Source organism: Notolepis coatsorum (assembly GCF_963971535.1).
Source record: "Notolepis coatsorum genome assembly, chromosome: 3".
Lineage (NCBI taxonomy): Eukaryota > Metazoa > Chordata > Actinopteri > Aulopiformes > Paralepididae > Notolepis > Notolepis coatsorum.
In genome coordinates, this window is record NC_140167.1 from 155495580 (window position 1) to 155516154 (window position 20575).

General features: G+C 44.9%; 1 protein-coding gene across 1 annotated transcript in view; it reads right to left on the reverse strand.

The window, feature by feature from the left end:
- The window catches only part of bard1 (BRCA1 associated RING domain 1), a 129554-nt gene extending 113135 nt beyond the window's left edge, over window positions 1-16419 (reverse strand). The window contains exons 1-3 of the mRNA XM_084311649.1: window positions 16288-16419; window positions 16130-16186; window positions 10226-10374 (exon numbers count right to left, since the gene is read on the reverse strand). Coding sequence (XP_084167775.1) covers window positions 10226-10374; window positions 16130-16186; window positions 16288-16376 — 295 coding nt within the window. The 5' untranslated portion in view covers window positions 16377-16419. The remainder of the gene's footprint in view (window positions 1-10225; window positions 10375-16129; window positions 16187-16287) is intronic.
- Window positions 16420-20575: the final 4156 nt, after the last annotated feature.

Sequence of the window (20575 nt, forward strand, 5' to 3'; positions counted from 1 at the left end):
GATGGTTCTAGCACTGTGGTGCTGACTACATATTCCGACCACTCCAGTCGGGATATATAGTCCCTTTAGGAGATGTGCTTTTGACAAGTTTCGACATGTTCAAAACAGCACATTAGCTATTTTTGGCTATATTTGCTGTTTTTTTGTTCTTGGATTTATTGTGATGTTTCTTCTTGACTTGTTCAAATAGACTTGGACAGCCCATGGGGGCATTACCTTGTTACAAATACATTTGATTTGATTCTGTAAGATGGCAGCGGCATTGGTTTGGTAAGTAATGACCATGCTCTAAACAAAAGAGGTCAGGTTTTTGACAGAAAAACATCCACAGCGCATATATACTGTAGGTATGTTGCAGAGCCCCCTGTGGCATGAGCCCTTGGCAAAAGTCTCTGCAGTGTACCTACCTATTCCCTATGGAATAAGCCCCTCCCCTCGCCAGACGACTCTGGTACGGAGTCAATCACGGACATACAAATGTGCTACACTCTTGAATAATAAATAACAGAAATCAATGGCTTGTGTGACAGGAGCCGCCTAGCAATTATATTTTACCCTGGCACCCTGCAGTGTGCAAATTCATTTTCATACACCTGCACTTTTGTCACTTTGTCACTGTTCAGATGGTTAGCCTCTAGGGTCATATACTCAAACAGTTTCTGGTACATAATGTTTAATTTAACAATCCCGCCACACCACTGCCAGCTCGAGGGCAAGGGGGCAGCCTTGCCCTCATCACACTCTTTGTCATAGCTCAGATCTGCTCAGCAGCTAAACACCACGGTGGCTAATTGCACCGCATAATTACTGTCATTACAAAGCTGGTGGATGGGAGATAAGGATAGAATGGCATGGGAACAAGCTACTAATACTATTATTCAGAGATTATACTGTAGGGGGGAAATGTCCAATGTCTCTGTCGACAATGGACTGGGTGTGTGGGAAGATGGGATTGACAATAGTGGTAAAGTATCTGTTACGAAGGATCAGATTAAACCGAATATATATATTTATTGATTGATATATATTGCATAATATTTGTATATCGTCTGATATCCCTTGTGTATTCTTTGTACATATACACGGAATATCCCTTTAACCTAGTACAGACCATAATATTTCGTTCTCCTATTGGACAGCGGTCCCCTAGGCGCCACTGCCATACCCCCAGGGTCTGGTTCAAAGTCACCGCCAAAGACATGCCTGCACATGAACGGCTTCTTCTACATTTACATTGAAGAAGAAGTGCGGCAGGTGCGTCGGCGCCCACTTGGAGGTCCTGCATGACATCAACAGGCGTCAGCCAGGACAACAGAGTGGACCCGTCGCGGTAATGTACCATGCCGAGGCGGTGGCACCAGTACCGAAGATCCACCAGACCGCTCCCTACTGTTCCGACTGCTACAGCAGACACTGGGAGTCACGGTGCTACTCGGACGACCGCGAGTCGGCACCACCCCAGACGATCCATTTACATTTACATTTACATTTAGTCATTTAGCTGACGCTTTTATCCAAAGCGACTTACAAGTTCTGTACGACAAGCCATCAGGAAGGGCACAACTCTATCAGCTGAGCAACAATGTTCATCAAAGTGTTGAGTGCTACAGTGTAGGTTAGTTTATTAGGACAAGTGCATGACAGTACGGTTAGTTAGGGTTAGATTTTTTTTTTTTTTTTTTTTTTTTTTTTTTTTTTTTAATTCAGATAATGGTTGAAGAAGTGCGTCTTTAGTCGACGGCGAAAGATTGGACGTGATTCGGCTGTCCTAACTGGGGTGGGTAGTTCATTCCACCATTGTGGGGCAAGGACTGAGAATAGGCGACTTCTCTTTGATGACCCTCCCGGAGCTTGGATAGGAGTAGGTCTGAGGCGGCCAGAAGATGCAGAGCGTAGGGGTCTTAAGTTGGTTGGATACAGCACGTTCAAGTGTTTTAGAAAGGAAGGAGAGAAGAGAGACAGGACGGTAGTTGCCTATGACGGTAGGGTTCAGGGTTGGTTTTTTTATGAGCGGCGTGACTCTGGCTTGTTTTAGGGAGGTGGGGACCACCCCCGAGTTGAGTGAGGAGTTGATGGTTGCAGTTAGGAATGGGAGGATGTCTGGTGCTATGGTCTGGAGGAGTGGGGAGGGTAGCTGGTCCAGCTGGCAAGTAGTCGGACGGTTTGACGTTACCAGTGTCAGGGTCTCTGCTTCTGTAATGGGAGAGAAAGATGACAGAGTGAAGGATGAGGTTCTCGATTCAGCATTTGGAATGGGTGGGGGTTGGGAGAAGGAGCTGCGGATGTTCTCCACTTTTTCCTCAAAGAAGATCGCAAAGTCTTCGGCAGAGAAAGATGAGGGAGGGGGGGGTGGGGGGGGAGTGAGGAGGGAGGACATGGTAGCATGCAGTTTGCGAAGATTCTTGGCAGAGGCCTCGATCCTATGGTGGAAGAAAGAAGCTTTGGCATTAGTGATGGTTTTGGAGAATGTTAACAAGAGGTTGTGATGTGTCGATGTCAGCAGTGAGGCGTGACTTTCTATACTTCCTTTCAGCTGCTCTCAGGACCTGTCTTTGTTCTCTCACTGGATCTGTCAGCCATGGACTGGGTGGGGAACGGCGGGCAGGTTTCTCAACGAGGGGACAGAGCTTGTCGAAGGAGGTTGCAAGGGCTGAAAGGAGGGTGGAGGTTGCCATCTCTGTGGAGAGAGCAGAGAAGGTGTCACTCAAAGGTAGAGCGGATAGTATGTCAGAGGAGAGGGTGGAGGGGGATAGGGAGGGCAGGTTGCGTCTGAGTGAGACTGTTTGAGTTGGGGTGAAGACCTTTCGGTTAAGCATGAGAGTTAGTGAGAAGGATATGAAGGAATGGTCAGATACATGTAGGGGAGTTACCGTGGTGTTAATGATGCTGGAGTTACGGGAAAATATGAGATCCAAGGAGTTGCCTGCTTTGTGGGTGGGAGGCATGGCAGTGGGAGTCAGGTCAAACTATTGTAGGAGGGAGACTACTATGACTGACTGAGATGAGTCAGGCAGGTTGAAGTCGCCCAGTAGAAGGAGAGGGGTACCATCTTCCGGTAAGGAGCTAAGAAGCATGTCCAGCTCATCTGTGAAGTGATCGAGTGTACCTGGAGGGCGGTAGAGTGTAACAATGGTGAGATTGAAAGGATTAGAGACAGATACTGCATGATATTCGAGAGAGGAGAGTGACAGTTCTGGGAGTGGTGTTACGTTTGTAGCCCATGAAGGAGATGTCATGAGGGCAGTGCCTCCACCCCGTCTGGAAGGTCGAGGTGTGTGAGTGAAGTTATAGTTTGTAGATAATGCTGCAGGTGTTGATGAGTTATTGGGGGTTATCCAGGTCTCAGTTAGAGCCAGGAGCTGCAGATTTAGACTATGGGCGTAGGCAGTAATGAAGTCAGCTTTCTTGACTGCTGATTGACAATTCCATAAGCCTCCCCGTACTGTGACAGGTGTATTAGTGGCTGTAGGAGGGTAGGAGAGATTAGCCGGGTTGCTAGCAAACTGGCGTGGATGGGTAGAGTCAGTTCTGGAGGAGCAGATTGTGGATATAGGTATGAGACACATTGTATTGTCAAGGGTGGCAGGGAGGAAGTAGAGAAATAGCAGTGTGGGAGGGAAATATAGGATTATGGTGTACTTAGCACTGGGTGGATCGGTGGATCCCTCGGCGGTGAACTCCAGGAAAACTCCTCCTCTTTGTCCCTCTTCGTTTCTCGACGCTTCGCTGACGCTACACCAGCAAGCCTTTAAATCACTATCACTAATTAGTGCTGTCTTAACACCTGGCCCTTAATGGGGGCACTTAACTAAACAAAATGGCCGTTTTAAACACGCCCCTTTAATCAAGTCAGCTGGTTCCTCACTTTTAAGATTCACTAATAAACTTAAAATGGCTTACCCTAGTTTTCAGTATAAAGCAATGTTTCTCAGTGAGTGTGTCCTGTCCTTCCTTAACAGAGCCCAGTACAGAGTGATTTCAACACAGTGTGGACCTCTGCTTTTAAACAGGGCAGGCTCTTAATGACTCACTCAGCAAATCAGATGCTACTAGTAAACAGGAAACAGTCCCTTAATGGGGGCACTTAACTAAACAAAATGGCCGTTTTAAACACGCCCCTTTAATCAAGTCAGCTGGTTCCTCACTTTTAAGATTCACTAATAAACTTAAAATGGCTTACCCTAGTTTTCAGTATAAAGCAATGTTTCTCAGTGAGTGTGTCCTGTCCTTCCTTAACAGAGCCCAGTACAGAGTGATTTCAACACAGTGTGGACCTCTGCTTTTAAACAGGGCAGGCTCTTAATGACTCACTCAGCAAATCAGATGCTACTAGTAAACAGGAAACAGTCCCTTAATGGGGGCACTTAACTAAACAAAATGGCCGTTTTAAACACGCCCCTTTAATCAAGTCAGCTGGTTCCTCACTTTTAAGATTCACTAATAAACTTAAAATGGCTTACCCTAGTTTTCAGTATAAAGCAATGTTTCTCAGTGAGTGTGTCCTGTCCTTCCTTAACAGAGCCCAGTACAGAGATCCAAAGCACAGGAGTGCTCCACATTGACCAGCATAGCGGGACCCCCCCCGAGTGCTCATCAAAGTGGTCAGAGTGCTCCTGAGCTACGAGGACAAGGTCCTGGACACCTACGCCGTCCTGGACGATGGGTCTGAAAAGACTCTCCTCCTCGCTTCCGCAGCAGCCCAGTTGGGCCTGCGGGGTGCCAAAGGTACCATGACAATACGCACCATCAGAATGGACCAGAAGACCATAAAAGGTGAGAAGGTCTCCTTCAAGATAGCAGCGGTGGACCAGCCCGAGAAGCAGTATAGTATTACCAACGTCTTCACCAGCCACGACATAGGCCTGTCCCAGTACACCTACCCCATCCCACAGCTGATGGCGAAGTATGTGCACCTACGTCAACTACCTATACCGCTTATCGACGGCGCCACACCGACCCTGCTCATCGGCTCCGACCACGCGGACCTCATTCTCCCAATTGAGGCGGCCCACATCGGACCCAAAGGATGCCCAGTCGCGGTTCAGACCCGACTGGGGTGGACTCTCCAGGGTCCCCTCTACGGACTTGACAGTCAACCCACGTCTACACGCTGCCTACACACAAAGGCGAGCGACACCGGCCACTCCCTCGTACAGCCCGTTGAGAGGCTATTGACATTAAGCGAGAGGCCTGTGAGAGAACCGTGGGCACAAGAGGGAGTTCGGAACTCCACCCCCCTCAGCTGCGCTTCAGACGTAGCTGACCTCGAACCTAGCACCCCAAGCGACTCCTTGACGGGGCGGCCAGAACCGGCCCCTCCTCAGACGGGGTACAGAGCAAACAAGAGAAACAGACGGAGGAGGAGGAGGCACAGCCAAGCACAGATCAAAGCAGTCTCAGGCCCGCTTCCTCCTAAGCCCCCCTTCATCCCGTCCAGTCGTCATGATCATAGACCAGTCACTACCCCGAGCTGCGTGGCCGGCCGGCCGCGTAAGCAACGTGATCACTGGTACCGACGGAAAGGTCAGAGCGGCAGAAGTGCTCGGCCAGAGGCGGACATACACCCGACCCGTGGCGAGGCTGATAGAGTTGCCAAGGCTCCCCGACTCTCCTAATGACGACCATGACCCACTGACTTTGTGAACTGCCCTACCCTCACAACGGACATTGAGTAGTGGACAGTGCGGTTAATCTGTCTCTGCTTATCTAATTAGGTGGGACTAATTAGGAGGCGGCTGTTACGAAGGATCAGATTAAACCGAATATATATATTTATTGATTGATATATATTGCATAATATTTGTATATCGTCTGATATCCCTTGTGTATTCTTTGTACATATACACGGAATATCCCTTTAACCTAGTACAGACCATAATATTTCGTTCTCCTATTGGACAGCGGTCCCCTAGGCGCCACTGCCATACCCCCAGGGTCTGGTTCAAAGTCACCGCCAAAGACATGCCTGCACATGAACGGCTCTGCGCCAGAATACGAGACAGGAATAAGGCTGGTACTAGTTTGTTCGCCTAACGTATAAATATGGCGCAGGTGAATACAGAAGTAGTTCGAGTTACCCAATAAGTTGAAGCCTCACCCACGATACAACGTGCGGTGAAGTATGGCCTGTTTGGCCCGAAATAGAGCATTGAGACCGCGTGCGAATTAATAACTGAAGTATCAGAGTTTAACGCTGTACCGTCGAGTTCGACCTATTCTATTAATTCAGTAATAGTCTATTTATGTATAGTGTATCGTGCGGCTACCGTTCTACAGTGACCAGCATCACCAACGTTTCCTCGTACCAGCTAGTGTGCTTATCCAGGCTGGGCAGCTTACCCTGGCGCCTTCACCCGAGGAGCCCTAGACGAGGACCGTGTGGACATGTACACTGGATAACCTACCCGATGACTACATAGCCCTTTTCGGCTGGATTATATTTGCTTTGGTCCTGTAATTGATGGAGCGGAGAATCGCCTACACCCACAATTGTGTGGGATTTACCCTGTGAGGAGCAACGTCGAGCCCGCCTCTCAGAAGCCTGAGGCTGGCTAGCTTTCTTCCATGCGGAGCTGCATGCCACGGAGAACAGCTGTTATTCGTCTGCGGATCAAGAGATTATTGCACCGTCTCCTGTACTTGGAGTCTCTCTATTCATCGTTGACCCAGACTCTACTACCGACAAATCCTCTCCCCTTGCTGGTCTACAACCGGAGGGACCCTACCAGTATCTCCCGCTGCCTTACTAGTGTCAAATAGATATAATTCCTAAGATTCAGGTTGTATTCATTATCTCCTGCGTAATATGAGAATGGACATACGTTATTGATTTGCTCACGCACATTCTTTGCCTTATAAGCGCACCCTACGTAAAGTATTGTTATATACTATCATTGCTGCTAATAAATATTCTTAAACCCAGTTTTGTGTGGAACCGTGTCATTGTGGGAAGTGTTCATCTAAGATACCTGTGTACTGTATGGCCAGTAGTAATGTACATAAGACAGTAGTGGTTTAATGATACCATACTTATATAATACAGTCAGGGAATTGTACCCCTCAGTTACAGTATCTGTAAACCGATCAATCACTGACCATCACCAAAGATCCCAGCCACCCTGGACTCCACCGCTGTGAACTGCTGCCCTCTGGCAGACGGTACAGATTCAGCCCAAACCAGCACCTCCAGACTCAGACGGTTTCATCCCAAAAGCAATTTGCACTCAATATGAACATGAAGACACTGAAAACCACCTGCCACTTTTATTTTATTATTATTTGACCCTTTGTTTTTTTTAACTAGATGTTTACACTGCTGCTGTTTTTAACTGTGTCCTGTGTTTTTATAATGTATTTTACTCTATTTTATGCACCATTAGAGTTGCAAGTACAATTTTGTTGTATAATATACAATGACAAATAAAGGCTCATTCTGATTCCGTTTCTAGCTCAAATTCCAAATTCCTAACTTACAAGGTAGCTGTTTAAATGTGTGTGTGGTGTAGCATAATTTAGCAAAAATAAATTAAGCAAAAGGTTGTGTAGGAGGGAGCTCTAGGCAGAGTGGCCTGGGAAGCAGGCCTGCCGCTCTATTAGGCCTTTCACACCGGCCGGGCTCCGCGCTGGAGCCGGTTCCCGAACGTAATGTCGCACCGGCCGGCGTGTTCACACCGGGATTAATTGGTTCAGAATGTGACAAATCGATGCTCAGCTGGCACAGGAAAATAGTTGGTTTTTCCTCGCGAACCGTGACATCATCAGTGGGCGTGTCATATTCTAGACTGTGAAGACGAGTAAACGGGGGAAAGTAGAGAGTCGGCATTGCACTCAGCCGATCCATTCAACAGGAAGCGATTTGCGACTGATCTCAAAACGAGATTAGATTCAAATGTATTGTTATGATACAGCAAGTACAATACACCATCCAACCATAGTGGATAAAGAAATGCTCCAGAAATGCGTGGAGAAAGGCTTAGCGAGTCTCAACGCGTGAGCACACACGCACTGTATACGTTTGAAATTAATCGTTCCAGCCAAGTAGGCTTTTATTATTCGAATTACTTGTTTTAATGGGTATCATAGTAGTAAGTCCTACTATAGAACATGACATATTAGCATGACATCTGATTTATTAATGCCGATACTGGACGACAAGCGCAATTGGCACTTGACAAGTGTAAACGATGGATTAGTCACTCACAGTTAACATCGGGCCGTTTAGCTCAAATGATTAGTGCGCTGCCTGTGGATCCTATGGTCCCAGGTTCAAAACTTGATTACACATTCTTTATTTTTTTTAACATTAATTAATTTATCCACTCTGGTTGGATGGTGTATTGTACTTGTGCTGTATAATGACTATACATTTTAATCAAATCTCATTTTGAAATCAATACCTGTTGAGTGGATCAGCATGGTGCAATGCCACACCTCCACACCTGCTGTGTTCTGAGTCCCCTCCTCTACTCCCTGTACACACACGACTGTGTGGCTCAGCGGAGTAGCAACACAATCATCAAATTTGCTGACGACACAGTAGTGGTGGGCCTGATCTCTGCAAACGACGAGAGGGCCTACCTGGAAGAGGTCAAGGTCCTGGCGGGATGGTGCCAGGAAAACAGCCTCTCCCTGAACGTCAGCAAAACAAAGGAGATGATTGTGGACTTCAGGAGGTCAGGGGTCAAGGACTACAGCCCCCTCAGCATCGACAGGGCACCGGTTGAGAGAGTGAACAGCTTTAACTTGACATGGACCACACACATTGACAGTGTTGTGAAGAAGGCACGACAACGCCTCTACTTCCTCAGGCGCCTAAGGAAGTTCCAAGTCAGTCAGAAGATCCTTAAGAACTTCTACTCATGTACAATAGAGAGCATCCTGACTGGCAACATCACCTCCTGGTTTGGGAATAGCACTGCACAAGACCGAAGCAGACTACAAAGAGTGACACGTTCAGCCGAACGCACAATTGGAGGGGGGGCTCCCCACCCTCCAGAACATTTACAACAAGCGGTGCAGGGGCAAGGCTAAGAGAATCATTAAGGACTCCAGCCACCCGAACAACTGCCTCTTTGAACTGCTGCGGTCAGGCAAGCGATACCGGAGTCTCAAGGCGAGCACAGAAAGACTCAGAAGAAGCTTCTATCCCCAGGCCATCAGGCTGCTCAACGAACAATGAACACCACACAACAACCATCAAACGCACATAGGCTATAGCACACACATCCACACGCACACACTCACTTTAAACAAACACACTGTAGCACCCACTCCCCACACTTTATATTTATTGATAAAGGATTTGCACTACAACTCGTACACCTTACTGTAAATTGTACCTAAATTGTACCTCATCCCATTTCTGCTTTGCACTATATAGTATTGTATATTAGTACACTGCATAGTATATTGTATATTATATGGTAACTCAGTTACGTCTATTCTGCATCGAACATTGTACATATGTCTATACTGAACACTGTGACCTCATTTTCTACTTCTAATTTACATGCTATACTATGTTATTTGATACTTATCTTGTCTAGCACAGTCTCTGGAGCGTAACAGTAAGAAGCATTTTGTATAAAAGTATTCTGTACTATTATGTATAATGTATTGTCATTATACAGCACAAGTACAATACACCATCCAACCAGAGTGGATAAATGAATTAACGTTAAAAAAGAAATATTAATTTGTAACTGAGTTTTGAACCTGGGACCATAGGATCCACAGGCAGCGCACTAATCATTTGAGCTAAACGGTCTGACGTTAACTGTGACTACTCACTACTAATCCATTGTTTACACTTGTCAATTGCGCTTGTCGTCTAGTATTGGCCTTAATAAATCAGATGTCATGCTAATAGGTCATGTTCTACAGTAGGACTTACTACTATGATACCCATTAAAACAAGTCATTCGAATAATAGAAGCCTACTTTGCTGGAACGATTCATTTCAAACGTATACAGTGCGTGTGTGCTTTTGTCGGTGCGCTCACGCGTTGAGGCTCGCTAAGCCTTTCTCCATGCATTATGTTTACCTCCGCCTGAGTAACGCCCCCGTTGATGACGGAGACGGTGGAACGTTGGTTCTGCTTAAATAGGTGTAAACTCTGTTTAACGGTTCGCCAGAGAGCACCAAGGTTCAGAGGCTCCAGTACGGAGCTGGAGCTAGAAGCAGAGCCCTGGCGGTGTGAAAGGGCTATATGTGTACAGTAGCTACCCGTTATCTCTGTAGGATGAAACAGAGTCTCCAGGCTGCAGAACTGCTGCGTGATGTTTCTGAGCTGCCTGTTAATTTGGATGTCCTTCACCCATGCGGGACTGCCGCACACCACACAGCCGTCTCCCGCTTGCGGGCCGGCACAGGGTCTGAAAAAATACATCACAAGTAGGGATCACGTGTTAAATAATACAGTTGATCGCACCTTGCTGCATGTAAAAAGGAATACTCGTTTGTTATATTTCCTGTTTCATTATTTATACTAGGAAAACTGAGTGCCACTGTAGTGTCTATGTCTAGTCTAACAGGGTTAGTTGTATCCACTTGCCACTGTATGAATATGCTGTTGTGAGGCATTTTTCTATTGGTTGGGAATTTGCCGGCTTGTAGATAGGGGGAGGAGTCACCCTGTTCCTCCTCCCAGTCTGGTTTTGCTCTGCAAGCAGTAGGTTCTGGATCTGGTAGACCAGTGGTGCCCAACCAGTCGATCGCAATCGACAGGTAGATCGCGGGCTGATTTAAAGTAGATCTCGATTAATAAAATTAGATTATAAAAAAGAAAAATCAACTCTGCCTCTCCTTGTTAACTACAACAAGCAATGCTGTTTGTTATTTAAGATGAGGTCGGACTCGGCACTGACAGATTTGTGTTCATTATGCTGCTTTTATAAAGCCTCAAATGACGGCTTACAATATACAATTTTGGCTGGTAGCTCTCGGCTAGGTGGTAAATTAAAAAGTAGATCTCGATTCAAAAACGGTTGGGCACCCCTGTGGTAGACTATGATATGTACCATGTTAATCTACAAGGATCTGGTAGAATATGATATGTACCATGTTAATCTACAAGGATCTGGTAGAATATGATATGTACCATGTTAATCTATAGGGATCTGGTAGAATATGAAATGTACCATGTTAATCTACAAGGATCTGGTAGAATATGATATGTACCATGTTAATCTACAGGGATCTGGTAGACTATGATATTATGTACCATGATAATCTAGAAAGATCTGGTAGAATATGATATGAACCATGTTAATCTACAGGGATCTGGTAGAATATGATATGTAGTACCATGTTAATCTATAGGGATCTGGTAGACTAAGATATGTACCATGTTAATCTACAAAAATCTGGTAGAATATGAAATGTACCATGTTAATCTACACAGATCTGGTAGAATATGAAATGTACCATGTTAATCTACACGGATCTGGTAGAATATGGTACCATGTTAATCTACAGGGATCTGGTAGACTGATATGTACCATGTTAATCTACAAGGATCTGGTAGATTATGATATGTACCATGTTAATCTACAAGGGGAAATAAAACACTGGTGTGTTTGAATATAAATGTTAATGTACGAGCAGATTGTCAGCTGTCTACTTAGCAGGTTGTGTAATATAATTGTGCTTCATGTAACTCATGGCTAATGGGGGTATTTATATTCAGAGCTCATGGAAATTACATTGATGTGGGGCCCACCCGATTGTGTCTTATGCATCTATCACTAGATCACCAGAATAAATCGGCACATTTTGAGAATCCATGGACTTCAGAGTATTTATTACACAACGCTGGATCACATACACACTAGCAACACTAGTTTCACTAGCAATCTAAAGATGGCATATAGACAGAGTTCACACATTTTCCCATAACTATTCCATGATAGTCCAAAGAATTTCACTGTCCTATACTTATGAAGATGTGATAATAAAGAATCCTGAATCCCTTCCTTATATCACGCAACTTCCTGTCTGTGTTGACGTTCAAATGTTAAAAGTTTTTGGTTGGATAGCTGCTTTGAATGACAGCCAGGTCTGGATTTGACTGTTACCTCAGGCTTGTGTGTTCAGAAAATGTGGTACTTGAGTTGTTATTTCTCCAAAAAAACACTGGCCATGCATAATTTTTCAAATGAAGTATTCAAATGTCATCACTTTTCCAGGTTTTCCATGACTATATGAATTCTGTATTTAAAAATGTACAGGCACAACCATTGTTTATTCCATGATGTGCCATAATAATGATAATTGATCATATTTGTAGTTGGGCAATAATATCCATCTTTATTACATGGCGTTTTAACATTCGCCAAAATGCTTGATTGTGATTGGTCAATAGCGCTCGGTTGCCCCTGACAGCGGTCAGTTATTTCTCGATAACGGACCGCTGCTATGGGCATCGCGCAATAATGACCGCTGATACGGGTAACACAGCGCTATTGACCAATCAGAATCAAGCATTTTGGTCGCAGACAGTCACGAAAGCTAAGCTCAGCATATGCACAGCTGCACTCGTCAGGTAATCAGACCACACACCTGCCGGCTGCCGGCGATGACAGAGGAGCCACAGAACAACTGCGTCTGCATTTGATCTCGTCTTGTCGATGGTGTAAAATGAATTAGGTATATTGTTAGTAAGTTAGCCATGTAATAAGCGGGATAATGTATAGCTATACTCGGTCATTGTCGCAAAATAATTGACCTTCACTGCGTTTAAAACACCTCGGTGCGGTGCCTCGTGTTCTAAACTCCGTGTCGGTCAATTATTTTGCGACAATGACCGAGTATAGCTATACATTATCCCTTACATAATATCTAACCCAGTGGCTCCCAAATCGCGCTGAGCCGTGGATGGACTCCGAAATACTGGCCGCTATGAAAACCGGAGACAAAAAATGGTCTGAGTTTCGTAAAAGTCAGTCAAAGCTTACCAAAAGCACGAGCAGTGAACTCCAAGCCCACGTGACTGAACACAAACTGGAAAGAAACAGACTAAGAAACGACGTAAACTCCATGATCAAAACTGCAAAAAAGAATTTCATCAATGACAAAACTGAGGAAAACAAAAACAAACCACGTGAACTTTGGAAATTACTCAATAATCAACTAGGCTGCAGTAAAAAACTTAAAACCAGATTCTCAAACATAAACATAAAGACGGACAACACGCTCATCACAGACAAGCTGGATGTAGCCAATTACTTAAACATTTTCTTCACAAACATAGCCACAACACTGGTAAACAAACTACCCTCCCACTCAGGGCATTATGGGGTAGAACACAACACATAGTAGCTTGCTTCAAGCTGGAATGGTAACAACAGATGAGGTACCCAAAAAACTGAGCGCCCTCCAACCTAACAAGGCCACTGGCCATGACAACATCCCCTGCAAATTCCTCAGAGACTCAGCAGCCACCATCACCCCAGTCATCACACACATAATAAACCTCTCCACAAAACAGGGACACGTCCCCAAGGACTTCAAAATTGCGAGGGTGACCCCTCTGCACAAAAAGGGCAGCAAATTAGACCCAGGCAACTACCGCCCTGTTTCTATTCTTACCTCCATCTCAAAAGTCATGGAAAAAATTTTCTACGAACAGGTCGAAAAGTACCTACCTAGCGGAATAAAATCTAATCTACGAATTCCAATCTGGCTTCAGAACATCCCACTCCACTGACACATGCCTTCTCTATTTGAATGACCACATCAAACAAGAGGTGGATGCGGGCAAATACTGTGGCATGGTCATGCTGGACCTACAAAAGGCCTTTGACACTGTCAATCACTCCATTCTGATAGACTATCAAAACCAATTGCTTTTAGCTTGTCAATCAGTGAGCTGGATGCAATCCTACCTTGAGGGGAGGGAACAGATGGTGGAGGTAAACGGTACCCTATCCCCCCCCCCTCCCAGTGAGCTGTGGTGTTCCACAAGGAAGCATACTAGGACCGCTACTGTTCCTAATTTATGCAAATGACATGTCGTCAGCTTGTGACTGCAGCTTGTTCCCGTTTGCGGACGACTCAGCCCTGCTTGTCTCTGACAAGAACAAGTTACAGGTTCAAAAAACCCTCAGTTCGGAACTAGGCAAAATCTGCATATGGCTCGCTGATAACAAACTATCATTACACATGGGCAAAACAGAGTCCATTCTCTTCGGTTCAAATAACAAACTCAGCAAGACCGACGGCTTCTCAGTTACAGTGGGTGACAATATTGTCACAAGGAAAGATGAAATTACCTACCTGGGTTCCATCCTAGAGGCTAATCTTTCCTGTGACAAAATGGCATCCAATGTAATAAAAAAAAGTCAACCAACAAACTCGATTCTTGTACCGGATCTCCTCTCTGGTAAACAAGAATACCCTGAAGACTCTGGCAGGAGCACTCATTCAAGGGTACTACGACTATGCTTGCACCTCATGGCACCAAAGCACCTCAAAGGCGCTAAAAACTAAATTACAAACATCTCAAAACAAACTGGTCAGACTACTGCTTGACCTTACTCCTAGAACCCACCTCACCCCTGCCCACTTTGACAACCTAGGATGGCTTAGAGTAGACGACAGAGTACAGCAACTTGCAATGGGCCTGGTCTACAAGATACACTACACGACCAAGGTAGATGTACATGTCAAAATACTTCCCAAAGGTCAGCGAATACCACAATCACAACACCAGAGGGAGCTCCACAAATCATGTTAAACCCAGATTCGGCTCAAACAAGGGACTAAACACGTTTCGCAATTATGCCACATCAATGTGGAACGCCCTACCCAAAGCTGTAAAGGAATGTGAATCACTACCCACTTTCAAAACCACTCTCAAAGAAAACCTACGGGAGATGGCAATTCGAAACTGGCCCCTGTAAATGTCCTAACCCAACCCCCTCCAATGTACAGTAAATGACCAAGTATGGTTGTCAATATTCCAATGTACAGTTTTGCTTGTACAGTTGTACAGTGTTCCCCACCCCTCCCATATATATCTATAGAACCCCCTCCTACCACTTGTACCCATTCAGCAATCTGTTAATAAAGTTTTCAATCAATCATTCAATCAATCCCAAAGTGATTATCAGTCTCCCAGCAAAAAGATTAATAATTTTATTTCACTCTAAATTGTAATAATTTTAAAGGTATTTAAAAAAAAAAAAAAAAAAAATCATCATAGGTCTCAATCCATCTACTGAAAACGAATGCAAAGTCAATGGGGGCAGGCTGGAGTCTGTCTGTATAACCCCTAAAATAGCCAAAACGTTTAAACGTTTCCACGTCCACCCAAAGTAGGTTTCAGAATTTAGGTTAGGGCTTGTAAAGACAGGGATTTGTGGCTAACAAGCAGAATCTGCGAGTATCCAGGTGGAAGAACAGCATGGATTGCGCTCGTGTTGTCACGTTTCGCAATTATGCCACATCAATGTGGAACGCCCTACCTAAAGCTGTAAAGGAATGTGAATCACTACCCACTTTCAAAAACACTCTCAAAAAACACCTACGTGAGACTGCAATTCGAAACTGGCCCCTACAAATGTCCTAACCTAGTTGTACAGTAAATGACCAAGTAAGGCTTTGTCAATATTCCAATGTACAGTGTAAAATGTGTGTGTGTCCCCTACCCAACCCCCCCCCCCACCTCCAATGTACAGCCCTCACCCAACCCACCCAACCCCACCCCACCCATCCAACCTCCTCCAATGTACAGTTTCTACGCCAAATGTATATACACTCCTTTTCTGGACACTTTTGTATCACAAACAGTACTGTATTTGCAAATCTGATATGTCATAAATGTATAGATGTAGCAGTACTGTCTATCTGTATGTCATGTATGTCATATATGTTATGATGAATTGAAAATGGGGGACCCTGATGTAAACAAGACGAAAGTCTTTCTCTGGTCTGCATCCCCATAACAATTGTATGTATTGAGCTGTACTGTACTGTACCCATTCTGCAATCTGTTAATAAACTTTTCAATCAATCAATCAGTCGATCGACAAATGTACTGGAGTGTAATAATAATTGTGATGTTAGTGCTGACGTATCTGGGACCTTCGGCTTCAAACGTTTAATTGGCTGTTGTTAATATTACATTACCTGCAAAACATATGTTCACACACTCCGAGGCACACGGGTTCGTCCATTAATTTCGAGCTGTGAAGAGATAACATGTATAGTGAATGAGAGCAAGATCAGCCAAGCTGCCTAGCTAACGTTAGTTAAGAAGCGCTCACATGAGCCAGTCCTTAAATTACCATTTTGAGCAAAGCAACAATTGCCGAAAGTTTGCAATAGCCTCCTTAGTTTTCGTCCAGTCGCCCGTGAAAACATCATTATGATCCATTCTTCTGGAAATGGCACTTCCTTTAGTTTAGAGGCAAGTTACGTTACATAATATATATATCTATGACGTTACAGACCAAAACAAACCCTACTTCCTACTTGGATCTCCCGCGCCGCCAAAGATTTACGGAAGTTGAGTCGGTTGGCATGACGATGAATGAATGAATGAAAACTTTATTTAACAGATTGCAGAATGGGTACATTACAGTACGGCTCAATACACACAATTGTTAAGGAGATGCAGACCAGAGAAAGACGTGTGTCTTGTTTACATCAGCGTCCCCTTAACAATTGTATGTATTGAGCTGTACTGTACTGTAGTCTGTACCCATTCTGCAATCTGTTAATAAAGTTGTCATTCATTCATTCATTCATTCATTCATTCATTCATTCATTCATTCATTCATTCATTCATTCATCCCCCATTGTCAATTCAATCATCATAACATATTCATACATGACATACAGATAGACAGTACTGCTACATCTATACATTTATGACATACCAGATTTACAAATACAGTACTGTTTGCGATACAAGAAGATTCTAAAAAAGAGAGTATATTTGACGAAGAAACTACATTGGAGGAGGTTGGTAGGGGGGGGTTGGGTAGGTGGGGTGGGGGGGAAACTACATTGGAGGGGGGGGGGGGTAAGCGGGGTAGGTAACTGTACATTGGACTATCGACAAAACCTTACTTGGTCCCAAGTAGAGGGGGTTGCGTTAGGACATTTACAACATTTATGACATACAAGGCATACAAATATACAGTACTGTTTAAGAGAAAGAGATAAAAAAAAATATATATAGGCTACATTTGAAGGGGAAACTACATTGGAGGGGGTTAGGTGGACCCTGATGGAAACAAGACAAACGTCTTTCTCAGGTCTGCATCCCCTTAACAATTGTATGTATTGAGCCGTACTGTATTGTACCCATTCTGCAATCTGTTAAATAAAGTTTTCATTCATTCATTCATTCATTCATTCATTCATTCATTCATTCATTCAGGTGGGGGGGGGGGGGGGGGGGGGGGCAGTTTCTAATTGCAGCCATAGGTGCTCTTTGAGAGCATTTTTTGTTGACAGAATCAGGCTATAGGGCGACAAAAATGTGGTCAAGAGGCATGGTTTCTATCTTCAGCCTTTAACCGGCGTGGTTTATTTATTCACATGGTGGCAATAACACATGAGTCCTTCTCTGTGAGAGGTAAGTCGGGGAGAGAGGTCGAGTAGGAGGAGACATCCCTATTTATACTCGCCACCTGGTGGTGTCCTGAGTGGCTCCGCCTAGAGCGTCCTTTAGTGGAAACAGTTATATATATGCAGGTAGACAGTTAATAACAATCCTACCTAGAACCTCTGACTTCAACACTCCCACTTAGGCTTGTATTAGCATAATGGGTAACTTCATCAAAATTTTTTTTTACAAAGGAAATAATATAATCCAAAAACATCAAAAGAATATGGCAGTCAATATCTACATACCAAACATGACCTCTGCAAATCTCTTCAATTTCAATTTGGAAGCAGGTCTCGTCATAGCGTCTGCTACCATGTCGTCCATTGGACAATAAGTCAGTGTCATCCTTTCTTCTCTGATGACAGATCTGATGAAATTATATTTTATATCGACATGTTTACATCTCTGTCGGCACACAGGGTTTCTAGCAATCGCAATGGTTCCCTGGTTGTCCTCGTAAACAACAGTCTTCTTATACACATAGGTATCCATCCCTTCGAGCAGTTGTTCCAGATAAATACACTCCTGTATGGTCATAGAGCCATATATTCGGCTTCACACGTTGATAGTGCCACTGTGGGCTGCTTCTTTGTTTTCCACGAAACCAATGAGCTGTCTTTGTTCAAACTCACACAATATCCTGTGGTACTCCTTCTATCTGTGGTGTCAGCTGCCCAGTCCGCATCACTGTAGGCTTTAAGTCCTAGACCCTCGCTGCTCTTTCTGAAACACAGTTGTTTGTCTGCTGTACCTTTAAGATAACGAAAAACATGGGGCGGCTACGTGGCGTAGTGGGAAAGGCGCTCGCCACGAATGACGGAGACGCAGGCCTTGCCTGTTCGAGCCCAGCGCTCCACATTGCTTTCAGTTTAGCTGGCCGTCCGTACTAATACACATTGGCCGTATTAGGGGGTGGGAAACTGATGGGTGGGGATCGGGCGTTGTGGACAGCGACTCCTACAGGTCGGTTGGTGCGCCTGCGCAGTAGAATCAGGAAGTGTCGGGGGCAGCGTGAGCCTCCCACGCGTTACTCCTCGCCACTGAGAGATCGAGCTGCGCAGGTGAAAATATGCGACTGCTGTTACCTCAAGTACCGGAGGGGACTTGTGCTATGTATGACTTAGTCCACATTGCAGCCGGCTTGTGGGAGGCAAGAAACAGCGTTCGTGACAGGGGAGGGTTGAATTGGATGATACGAAATTGGGATGGGAGAAAATATAGAAAATGGGAGAAAAAGTGGATAAAAAAAAAAGGATAACGAAAAACATGTTTTTCTGTAATCCAATGCTCCTCTGTGGGGTCAGCGAAATGCTGTGACAGTTTACTCACTATAAAACATAGGTCAGGGCGGGTACATGTTGTTAAATAAATGAGGCTACCCACAGCTTCTCTGTACATTTTTACATCTGTCAGTTTCTGGGCATCCTCCTGATTTTTGATCACATGGTGTTTCCCTTGATCTACACTCTTGCATGTCAAAACATTTCAGGATCTTTTCCACATATCTCTTCTGGGATATTTTTACACAATTGGCAGACTGTTCAAAGTCCATACCTAGGAAATGCTTTAACCTCCCAAGGTCTTTCATTTTGAATCTGGTGGAGAGCATCTCTTTCACCTGTGCTAGGCTTCTAGTGTTGTCCGCTGCTATGATCAAATCATCCACCCAAATGACGATGATCACTTTTCCTGACTCCTTTGACTCCCTCGAGTAAACACAGAAGTCTACTGGGTTCTGTAGGAAGTGATCTTCGATAAGACATGTATGAAGCATCTCGTTCCAATTTTTCCCAGACTGTTTCAGGCCGTAAATGGATTTTTCCAGCTTACACACTAGCTTCTCCTTTCTTTTTGTAACCCTCAGGTTGTTCCATATATATCTCCCTATCTATGGGTGTGTGCAGATATGCTGTTTTCACATCCATCTGATGTAATATTAAATTGTCCTCAGCTGCTTTCTGCACCACTACCCTTATACTGGTCAGATTGGCTGTGGGGGAGAATGTTTCACCATAGTCTATCCCCTCCCTCTGACTGTAACCCTTAGCTACAAACCTCGCTTTGTACTTGTCGTGTCCTTCAATACCCTCCTTGATTGAATACACCCATTTCCCTCCCACTGTCTGTCTGCCCTCTGGTAACTTGGTTAGAGTGAAGGTGTGGTTGTCCTCTAGGGACCTCATTTCCTCATCCATTGCTCTCTCCCATTTACTTGATTCAGAGGACACTATGGCCTCTTTAAAGGTCTGAGGTACCCCACTAACTACCCTGTAGCAGTAATCAACGGTAGTGGGTGTACTGTCCTCCTCGTCACTCCCTTTCCAGGCATAGTCTGTCAGATACTTTGGGGGTTTGTGTTCCCTTGAAGGTTATCTCCCACTGCTTGGGGCACTTGACGTCACCCTCGGGTGCTCCTCGTCATCGCCCTCTGGGGGTGGGTGGCTGTCTGCCTGCACGACCGTGCTAAGTACACTGGGCTGACGTGTCTCTGTTTCTACACACCTTACTCTGGAGTCCAGCTCTGGCTCCTCTGTCTGTGTCTCGCTCTCACATGTGGTCTTTGTGACAAACTTGACTAGCCTGTGTTTCTGCACTCCCCCTTTTCCGGGATAATAAACCAGGAAAGCGGGGCTTCCCTTGTCATGCCCTACAAAGAGTCCTTTTTCACATCTGGACTCGAGCTTTCCTCTGTCCTGCAGGTACGCATAACACACTGATCCAGATCGGTGCATTCTGGCTAGATTACACTTCTTTCCTTGTCAGTGCTGTATACGGGGTGGTGCCTGTGTGCTTATTAAAGCACCTGTTTCTGGTGTAAGCGTCTTCTTGCACCGCATAGTGTCATAGGCTCTTAGGTAAGTTACTATCTACTAGCTTACACCTACTGTAGCCATCTCGAAAATAGTGCGCCATTCCCTCTCTGCCACTCCGTTCTGGTGTGGAGAATATGGACATAA